The sequence below is a fragment of the Opisthorchis viverrini genome (genome assembly GCF_000715545.1).
Source record: "Opisthorchis viverrini unplaced genomic scaffold opera_v5_6, whole genome shotgun sequence".
Taxonomy (NCBI): domain Eukaryota; kingdom Metazoa; phylum Platyhelminthes; class Trematoda; order Opisthorchiida; family Opisthorchiidae; genus Opisthorchis; species Opisthorchis viverrini.
Window position 1 is genome coordinate 2,968,679 of NW_008751662.1, and position 10,881 is coordinate 2,979,559.

Genomic DNA, 10,881 nt, shown 5'->3' on the forward strand with positions numbered 1-10,881 from the left:
CTTCACCTCTGGTTTCTGAACAGCTGAACCGCTCTTCCGGAGCGTGTCGCTTGGAAATGGCTACCCTAAGCTTTTTCGAGCAGTTTCGTCGAATGTACGTCGGAGAATCTGTGGGTCGCGTATCCCGAGTGAGTGTCAGTTTTGAAGTGAAATGAACCTACCTATTTTCCTACGGTTTCAATCTGGAATGACGCCTGTTTCGTTTATTCTTGCTTGAACCCTCAAGATTTTTGGTGGCTTATTTGACGTGAGTGCTGACGCATGCTCAATGGGGCCTTCCTATAGAGCGAGCGAGCGAATGTACTACATCTCAGTGTATTCTTCGGCTGTGGTGTACGTACAGTTCACGGAGTTCTGTATTACGTAATATATTTTGAGCAGCTCGTTTGAGAAAATCCTCCATCCTCATGAGGTTAATCTGGAAGTTTTCGTTCTTATTATGATTAAAATCATAGGTGCACGTGACCCTGACACTGTCCAGCCTCTGAATAGCACGAATATCCAAAGTTTATCTGGTAGTTAGTTCCTTTCAATGTCGTTATGAGGACGCGGTGTCATGTGCACCACTCCCGGGACGAGGTCAGTTAACTGCAATAGAATCCACTGTGGCAAGCCCTGCTGAAACTCGATCGAGCGGTTGCAAGAGCTTTCTGGACCATCCGGCAGCTCGCACCTGGATAATACTCGACCTTCTCGCCCATTGTGTTAGATATAAGTGACGCGATCGATGCGTCTGTCAACGCCTCTTGTCCCAGCGTCGCTCCACCAAGGTAAACCGTTTTCTGGTTCACCGCGTACGGATAGTTATGCTATATTTCAGCGTCTTTATAGGTAGTGCGATTACTGTGGCTACGGGGCCGCGTATTTTTTCAATGCGGTCAGCGGCGAGGTGGGGCCAGTAACACAGCAGATTGGAAATTTGATGTAAGACTTCGGAAAACTACCTAGCGATATGCAATGCGGCACTGTGCAGAAACGCCGAATTCGACAACAGTTGCAACAATGAGGGACTTTGGAAAGTTGATAGATTTCTTGTAGATCTTATGGACTCATTAATTACCTTGTTAACCCAGACCAGCGTACACCTGAATAGTGAGGGTCAGGCTGAAACTGCATCTTGTGTTCTCGCCTCAAAGGTAAATCCGAACTTATTTTAGGAGGTATTCTGGCTCGAAAACCGGGATCTTGTGCTACTTGTAGTAGTGTGATCATACATGCACCTGCTTTAGCATCACGCGATTCGCAAAGTGATCGAACTGAGTCTCATTAACACTGACTTCAAGCCCGAATAACAATAGTAATAATAATCGTTCAGCTGTAACATCCTTTCGGTGCCTGGCTGCCATGACGCCCGAAGGAAGCACGAGGTCTAAGATACCTTCCATAGTGCCGAAGCCTAGACAGGAGAATTCGAGGTGCTGAGGTGGGTTTCAAATCAAGACCTTCCTGTCAGTACAGTCGCGCTCTAACCACTGAGCCATCTCGAGCTCGAAACGCACATGTACTGAATGAGTTGAATTAAGGAGGAAGGCACCGTTTACCTGACCTAAATCTGGTCCCATTTCCTCCAAGATATCTGAAACACTGTGCTTCATTTGCATTCACATGTTATTGAGGGACTTTGAAATTTTTTGGGCGCATATATTCGATACTTCTGTTTTGGAACGTTTTCCGGATCGGAATTCGCCTGCTTACCCCCATGGATTGGGATACCTAATGGACTTAGTACACTGAACTCCACACAGACGGCTTACTTTGTGACAGGCGTAAGTGAATTTTGGACTGGTAACTGGTGTTCAATACGGATAACGTAAGCGGTTCGGACGGGGTCGGATGTGCTGTTATCTGTCAACCTGTGCATCCGACTAACAATTGAAAATTTCAGTGAGCAACCCTCTACATGCTTGTTGAAGTCCATCACCCGGTCTATATGTGACGGCATCAAATCGGAGTGTTGCCATATTCTGTCGATTCTGTTACGTTTTAGTTTAGTACCGTAGTTGTTCCGCACAGTGCCGCCATATATGCCAGTAGCCGCTCAAACTGGTAGTAATGGAGAGCAATGTAGTATAGAATCGGCGGTGATCTACTTTCAGTGTCTGACATTTGAGCTCATCTCAATTTGCCCGTTGGTGAATTGCGAGTGATACAACATGCGAACGCTGGTGTCCTGCAAGTCCGATCATACTCATGCACACGTGTCCACAGATTGACACAAATGCTCTTGGAAAATTGATGATAAATGTTTGATTGTGAGACAAAGCGAACTATTTGGTTTAACAGGGACGCTGCAGATGGCAGTTTTGCCATTCAGAATTGGTGGTCGGATGGTAAAAAGTCAGGAAACATCACAAACGAGAGATTCAACCGGGTTCCAGGTGAGTCTCTCGCAAAGCCAAATTTGTTTGCAAATAAATGTATTTTGCTAAAGTTAGGATTTTCATTGATCTGACCGGGTTAGCAAAACTAGGAATGACAGAAGAGTGGATGTTGTTTCCAAAATAGTTAAACCTGAGGTCACATACATCGTTGTGTGTCGGGAGTAGTTTGGTGAAACTCGACAAAATTAGGTCAAATGAAGACGGGTCTTTCATTCAGTGGTCGTTGCTGAGATGAGGCCATCACATGCCGTAAGTTTGTCTCCTTGGCTAAATATCCAGTCATTAGTGATGCTTTCTCTGAAGCACCGCAGACTGTTCTAGTGCAGTACTGACTTCCAAAATAACCGAAATCTTGTGGCTACTTATTGCCTTCCAAGTACTCACAGGTCATGGTCACGTATTGATAACATCGCCAGCTGTTACCAGTGGCGTGGATCAGTAACTGACTTTCGCATTTCACATAACAGATTTATAAATTCTGACCGTACACGCCTCAGCTGTCGCTTTGTCTTTTCGATTTTCCATACAGCGAAGCGCTGATGTGCTATGGATGATTATGTTGGCAGTTACGATCTGAACATCCCATTGGTTAAGCTCTTGTGTGAAGCGTTTTCTTGCTAAAACAGTCCGATCAGAGGACTAGCTACACAGTGGAATTTACCACTCCATTGGTGGACTTAAGTAATTATACTGTGTAGCTGTCACCTGTGAAATTTAGCTGAAATTTAGCACATCCCAACAGTTATGCGTACCCTCTATAGTAATCTTTAAAAAGTTGGCCCGCATTCCAATTACCGGAACCTTAATTTCGCAAGTGGATATTTTGGTAATGGCTCACAAAACCTGACCTTATTTCCCGCCCCATTTGAACAAATGGTTCAGATGTGTGTTATGTGGTGGGGCGAGATGGCCCAAGTGGTTAGAGCGCGAATTTACTGACCGGAAGGTCCGTGGTTTGAATCCGACCTCTGCCTCTCGACTTCTCCCGTCTAGGCTTGGGCAACCTGGCAGTATCCCGACCCTCGTGCTTCCTTCGGGTGGCATGGCAGCTGGGCATCGAAAGGATGCTACAGCTGAACGCTCTCTTCTTCTATGTGGTATGTGTGGGGACCCAATCAACAAGCATGCTCGTAGTTAAATGTCCAGCTCGGGTGCCAGGATGTGCACAGTAAGCCGACACGCATGTAGAATAATGCCCAAGCGGTTTGCTTCAGGACGTGAACATTGTACTCCTATACTTCTGTCATAGACAGATTCTACGAGCGATATGAGTCCCTCCATGCGTTCACGCATCGACACCAAACCGATTAACGGGGCCGCTCGGGACTTTATACTCTTACGATCTACTTCTGTGTTTTGCTTGGATATCGGCCGGATCAACGTGGCCATCAATACCTGCAGCCTGCACTTGGCTATTGATACTCGTGCCCATGACGTTCCTCTACTTATCTTTCTTCCAGGTGCATCAAAGACTGGCCGATGTACTTGGTATTTCCGATGACCTCACAGTCCTGGGGGTATTTGCCAACAAAGTCGTCACGAATTTGAAATACTGGACAGAAAGCGAGCCAATCCTGAATCGAACCCTGAATCTCTTATCCGAATTGTCCAGAGGCTACACTGCTATGCGTAAACTTCTTCGACTGGACGATATTCAGTTCATGCTAACAAGCCACACGGTTAGTCGCTGTTTGTTTTACTCAAACGACTGTCAACTGTGCTTGTTTTGTTAAATGACTCTAATCACGCTTTATCCACACTGCACTTTGATCCGTTTTCAGGAAGAGAACTTTCCCTTCCTCACAGCTCGTCAGGATTTCTCCAGCTTGTCGACTAACCGTCAGACGTCCGTATTGCGTCTTCGCACCACATTCTACACAACTCTGGCACGCTTGTTGATGGTCGAACTGGGAGAGGATGAAAATCGTTTCCTAAACTTCATGGCTCCATTGACTCGCAACGCCAATCAGTTGATTGTTGCTCTTCTGTCCGGCAGTAAGTTACTGATTTCGCGCAACTTGCCTACGTTATGCTCCACAGGTTGCTTGTTAGGCACTATCTCCCAACCATTTGCGAGGTAGTGTGCTCGGTACTTTCTAAGTAGCTTCTTCCCTCCAGGTGATTATCGCTCGCACAGTTCCGCCATGAAAGAGAACATAGATAGTTCGTATTCTATCGTAAAAAAATCGTTCAGCTGTAGCACCCTTTCGGTGCCTAGCTGCCATGCCACACGAAGGAAGCATGAGGGCTGAGATACTGCCAGGTCGCCCAAGCCTAGACAGGGGAAGTCGAGGGGCCGAGGTCGGGTTGGAACGACGGACCTTCCGTTCAGTAAATTCGCGCTCCAACCACTTTGTCCATCTCGCCCCCTCGTATTCTATAATTAGCCATTATTTTGCTCACTCAGCTGGACAGTGGGAATGCAACCGAATCGCCTAGCTCAGCAAGCAGACCGACGGTCGTGGGAGTCGAAGGAAGCATGTGGCCTGAATTACTTGCAGAGGGACTGGATCGGAGGAATAGGAAAAACCATGGGGATCGGAACCACGGACCTCCATGTCAGTAGCGGGTGCCTTATTGGCTGGAACATATCGAGCGTGTCCACTTGAATCCCTTTCAGTGTGAGGTCTTGGTGGGAGTACCAATAGATTCGCATCTCGTTTACTTATCTCTCTGACTGATGACTTCCAACGTAATGAATCGTTTTCTACTGATATATTTGAAAAGATCCAAATTTATGGTGTGATACCCCTAGGAATTTCACGCCCAAACTCACAACCAATGACCAGCCGATTTAACCCGTTCATCTTTAAACTTTTGTTCCCAGGTGCCTCAATCTCGCTGACTGCCTACATCAAGACGCCGTTTCCACGCGACGTTTGCTATTGAGTTTTCCTTGTATGGTGACTGGTAGCAATTAGGCAAGGATAATACCTAAGCTTGTTCTTCGTGTCATGGTATCACCTTTCTGCTCCACCACTGTGGGCAGTGCGATACTCCCTGCAAGTCAGAATTTAATTTGAATCTAGAGTTTCATGTCCATACGTACTGTCAACCACAACTTTGCGCTAACTTTTCATTGTTACATGGCCTCATATCTAGGTCCTTCCCATATGACTCCGGACCAAATAAAAAACGCAGTTGTCGGTCTTGCTCGCGATTTGCGTGGTCTTTCATCCAGTTTGAACACCAAGCCGGCCTATCAAATGCTCCTCGACTGGTTCTACCCATCGGGATTCAAGCTTTGTGTGCGCGCCCTCGAACTGTGGGCGTTGGATCCGCTGGTCAATGCATCCGTGTTAAAGCTTGTTGGTGAACTTATTCACAATCGCAATGGTCGACTTTGTTTCGATCCGACCGTTCCCACGGGGTACCTACTACTCAATGAGTTGAGTAGGATCGTTACCACGTTTGGTAAGTTTGAGCCAGGTAACTCCATATTCTTTCAGCTATGGAAGGAGGTTTTCCATCATTTGCATCTCATGTGATAAATTCGTTAACTTGCGATGCGAGACATCGCTGCGTATATCTTATAAAGTAGCGGAGTGAGTAACTCCAAGCTATACTACATATGTTGCATAGATTTGGCCCTTCATCGTATTTGTCCAGGGGCTCGCTTCGCGAATTCCGTCTGCCTCACCGGAGATTTTATGCTAGCTGTTCCAAGCTTTTGGAATATGTCCATACAATACGTCCCAGTGAATACGGCTGAACATCTCAGCTGAAAGATACGCATGCTAACCTCGGTCCATGTTGATCCCACTCAATTGATTTCATCTCTAGGAACTATTCCGCGCTACTGTTTTCTGATGCATGCAGCCACCGAACTTACTAGATGGCCTTGCCCAGTCAAACAGTGACCTGTTTTTCTTCTATCGGGTGGTACCGTCTTCACTCCCGCGTTTTTTGGGTCACAAGGACCAATGATAGACGAGCTTTTTTGACGGATCGAATTGTATGACGCGATCACACGGTGTTTGTGGACTGAATTTCAGATCACTATGCCCGCCGGTTTCACTGTATAATAGTGATTTTGTTTCACATATTGCGACGGTTTGACGAGCCAATGACCGTTATTCGTTACATACACGCCAGTCAGTCCGTATGTTCATGAACAATTCGTCTGTAGTTAGCACCTAGTTTCTTCTTCTCCAACTTTGACAGAGCTCGTCCCACAATTCCTCCTCGATAGGATGGATGTATCCGTATAGGAAAAAGTCAATGTTCATTTATTTTACGTCTACAAATTCACTTTCACTAGGTCCATTAATTCGTTGAAAGTAGCTGAACGAAATCTCTGATGTTCTATGAAGACTGTCCAAAAGACGGCACTAAATGCCAACCTCTATCTGACGAAATACCTTAAACTATCCACTGCAAGTGTTGCTTATCGCTCGACCCTAAGGCACACTGCAACCAGTTGTGCCCTAGGAAAGCAACGGTCAGCGGAGCGATAAGTGAAAAGGATGGCTCATAAATTCACTCACAAAACCGCCGACCAGAAAGATGAGTTGAACACTTCGAAGAACAGTTCAGCTGGCCTCGTGCAACACAGCCTGTGGAGATAATGCATACAGGCGAATGCAATGCGAACATTGATTACCCATCAGGAGAAGAAATAAAGTACGAAGTATCCGTACTGAAACGTGAGAAAGACCGGACGGTCTCTTTCCAACCCTCTTCAAAGAAGGTGGAGAATCCCCGGTGACCCATCTGATAGAGCTTATTGTTGCTATATCGAACGAAGAGAAGGTGCCTGCAGATCGGGGCATGTCGACAGTTATCCCTATCTTCAAAAAGCGTACGCGGACGCTGTGTGAAAAACCACCGTGGCGTCAGCCTGTCAGCTGTGGCGTGGAAGATCCTCTCTGGACTTATCCTTCGAAGGTTGATTGAACACCGGGAGGGACAGATTCGTGAGTACCATGCTGGGTTCCGTTCCGCAAGAGTATGTATCGATCATATCTTCACCCTCACACAGATTCTGGAACGGCTACACTGCTTCCAGCAGCCAACAGTGGTTGTGTTTCTTGATCTGTAAACTGTCTTTGACTCTGTGGACCGTCAGGCACTATGGCAGTGTCTGTGGAGCGGTGTCCTCCATAAATTCGTGACCATCTTTAAGGTGTTGTACGCCAACTTCAGCGGCCATGTGTAGGTCTGTGGGAAGCTCTCCTCTGAGTTCACCACATCAAGGGGTGTCAGACAGGGCTGTCCTCGGCAATGTTGTGGAATGTAGGTACCTCGGATGCGCTGCTTTGTTGTAGGTCTGTTCACCGAGCTTGGCAGTTGGATTACAAACGTTTCATCACCCATCGTGGTGACATAGTCAGTGCAGGGTCGAGTGGGTCGCTCAACCCCCCTCTATATAGCTGCTGATGGGACCGAATAAAAGAGGTCCTTCTAGAAGAGGGGAGGCCGCTGTAACCCGATCAAGTTAGTTGAAACGCGTAGGTGTTGTGGGCGGTACAACTTTGTCGGAGCTGTTAAAATTCCATATGTGAAGTTCCTTTTTGTAGGTATAATAACTGGACTGATCGAGAGCGGTCACAAGATAGACACCGTAGAGGTAGCTTGCTTTTACACCATGCCAAAAAGGGATGATGGCAAAGTTAGTGATTCGGTTCGTGTTTGTGGTTTAACTTGGTGGAGGGTCTGGAGGTCTCGAAACTTAGGTAGGTGCCACCTGCAGCTAGAGGCAGGACATTTCATACTTAACGTGGAGTTTTTTATCTCGCCTTTAAGCATGCATATCTTTGTAGCCTTTCTGGCTGGAATGTTCGGTATGTCTAATTTCTCCTGACAGTGCATACCTCACAAGGGATGAACTCACGCAACTCTGTCCGCTCCGCGGATAATAACTAGTTCACTGGATATAAGTTTCAAAAACTTCTATTGATATTCGAAGAACAGCCTAACCAACATCAGATCACGTGACGTGAATTGCGTGACTGAAAAACACTACGCTATGCAAGTGAAAGGTAACCCTATTGGTCATCAGTTTGTCATTGCTCTGATACGGGGACAGAATATGCACAGGTTTACAGCGGTTATTCGTCCCCGATGAATAGTGAAGATGTCGAAGAGGATTCATTGATCTACACCATTAGACTGACTGAACTGGGAAATCTGCTTGGCTGAGCGCTACATGATTAGTATCCAACCCTAACCCAACTACACTTTGAATCTCGTCCCGCTGTCACATTCGCCTAGGTGTGCAAATGATCCCAAACGCGAGTGAAATATCCAAGCAATCACTGTATCCGGTCAAGTTAAAACCAATAGTCGCCGCGTTGGATGCACTGAAAGTTTGCCTTAGTGGTAACTTCATCAATTTCGGGGTGTTCAGTCTGTTCCGGGAAGATTCACTGGAGAAAGCAATCGGAATGGGTGTGCAACTCATGCTGTGCATCAGTGATGCTGAGCTGCAGGTCAGTTGTGAACTTCGGCGCGTTTCTTGTGTTCGGCGATTCATAATTGATTGCTGCATTGCTGGTGGTTGTTTGAATATACTGTACAAATCACCGGCAACTTAAATGAGAGCCGGGTTTGGTTGGTGCTCTTTTCACATGCTGTTGCTGATTGATCTCGTCCTAAGCCTAATATATGGTCTTAATGGTCTTATTTGATCGAGCTACTCACGTCGAGGCTTTAAACTTTGGTAGACTTCACTTGGGTACCCGTACTTCCAACTTGGCTACTATCATTTTCTACCGTCTCAGAAATAAGGGTAAAAATAGAATAAATGTAGCTAATTGGGCGCTCAGCTTAAGAAAATAAACCTATAATGATGTAGGACTAGGCCAGATTCATTTTCTCCCTGGATTTTGCCGAAAAAACGAGGATGAAACATACCAGAATGCATTTGGGAGTCAGGTAATTATGTTCCTGTATGTGGAGGGTTTAGGTCGTAATTACACAAGGGGATAACTTATTCAGTATTTTTCCCTGAGTTCTTTTATTGGAATATATCATGTGGACTAGTCATTGAAAGGTTGTTTTAAAGCCCTTATTGTCTCTTCTGAGTAATTGAAGAACCACTTCTTGCTGACAGGATCGAGAGCGTCAACTCAGACCTGGCAATCCCAATCTATACTGTTGCAAACAGTAGTTTAAATCGATTAGAGTATGTTTCCTGCCGGTCTGCAGGAATGGAACACCTCTCAGCCAACGTGGCTACAGTCGTCTTTTAAATTGCCAGGTTCAGCTTTTGATCGTTTGGCGCACCGCTTGGAGCGTTGTGTCTCACTTAGCTTGCACATCAGCTGCACCGCTAGAGACCTCACCCGGGCGCGACGAGCGCCGTTTCATTCCTAGTTACCTCTTCACTACTACATACTTTCGAGTAGCATGAACGGTTGGCCGAGGCTATCAACGTGACACCGATGAACCTGACGATTTTCGTCTCGTTGCCGGTTTGATCAAACTCGACTTTCTAATACGGCAATATGATGAGATACGGGTATGTTAGCTATGTGACATTTTCTAGAGCCGTACTTTTAAGATGTCTCGCTGAATTCAAGACATTTTCCCATCGTGGGCCTTAACACGACTTAAGTACTGTTGTTTTTCCTAAGAAAAAAATATTTCAAAAGGAAACTCTCCGACAGTCCACGGTCGCTTTCGCTCTTCTTGGGGCTCATCAGTTAGGCGCAGTCCCCGAATTTCCGTCAACTTTATGTTTTACCTGAACCCATACTGGACTGATTTTGACACTCATTAGCATATCTATTTGGTTTTCACGGGAAACTCAACTGAATTTCTCGTTTATGATATTTTTCACCTGAACCTTTCAAGTAGAAAGAAGTTTGACGGAAACTCGGGGACTGAAAACACCTGGTGAGCCCCAGAAGGGCGAAACCGGTCGTGGGTTGTCGAAAGGCTTTCAGCAACCTTCTGGGTAGTTTACCTTGTGAAAATATACTGCGATATCTCGAATATCGTACCAAGTGAAACATGTGGTGGCCTCTGTGCAACACATTCAGTTGAGTGATATCCTAATTGATAGGTTCAATTCAATCTCCCGTGGAAACCAAATTGATATGCAAGTTTGTCGATTATCTCTAGCTGTTTAACAATCCTTCTGTTAGGCTGTGGAGATAGTCAACTGAGACTTCCGAACACTTCACAATTCTTTGATTAAGTCCCATGGTTTCCTCCTTACAACGGATTGTGCTATTTCCTTGGGCACCGAAATGTTGGCTATTCGGGAGGTTGAAGCACCTTTATCCCTGAATTGTGATCTCGATTCACGCTTTGTCTGTTAGTAATAACCCATTCCAAGCTGGTGTTCTATTCGTTTGTTTCATTGATTCAACTCCTCGTTTTTTCCCAGCAAATAACTGATTCACCATAGAAATTTGGTTGGAACCCATGTCTGGGGCTTATAAACACCGCTATGAAATCATTTCCCTTCTATTCTTTCTTCCCTATAAAACAGGAGTTCCCTAAAGTTGCACAATCTTTCTTCTCTTTGTTGGAATATCTGGTGAATGATCAC

The 10,881-nt window shown here is 45.7% G+C and overlaps 1 protein-coding gene across 1 annotated transcript in view; it reads left to right on the forward strand.

Moving 5' to 3' along the window:
• Positions 1 to 10,881, forward strand: part of T265_00646 (hypothetical protein) — a gene marked incomplete at both ends in the record, with an annotated part of 36,877 nt that overhangs the window by 19,353 nt on the left and 6,643 nt on the right. Inside the window, 5 exons of the mRNA XM_009164474.1 lie at positions 1 to 128; positions 3,842 to 4,060; positions 4,163 to 4,376; positions 5,484 to 5,795; positions 8,595 to 8,812. The exon at positions 1 to 128 is cut by the window's left edge and continues 198 nt beyond it. Coding sequence (XP_009162738.1) covers positions 1 to 128; positions 3,842 to 4,060; positions 4,163 to 4,376; positions 5,484 to 5,795; positions 8,595 to 8,812 — 1,091 coding nt within the window. The remainder of the gene's footprint in view (positions 129 to 3,841; positions 4,061 to 4,162; positions 4,377 to 5,483; positions 5,796 to 8,594; positions 8,813 to 10,881) is intronic.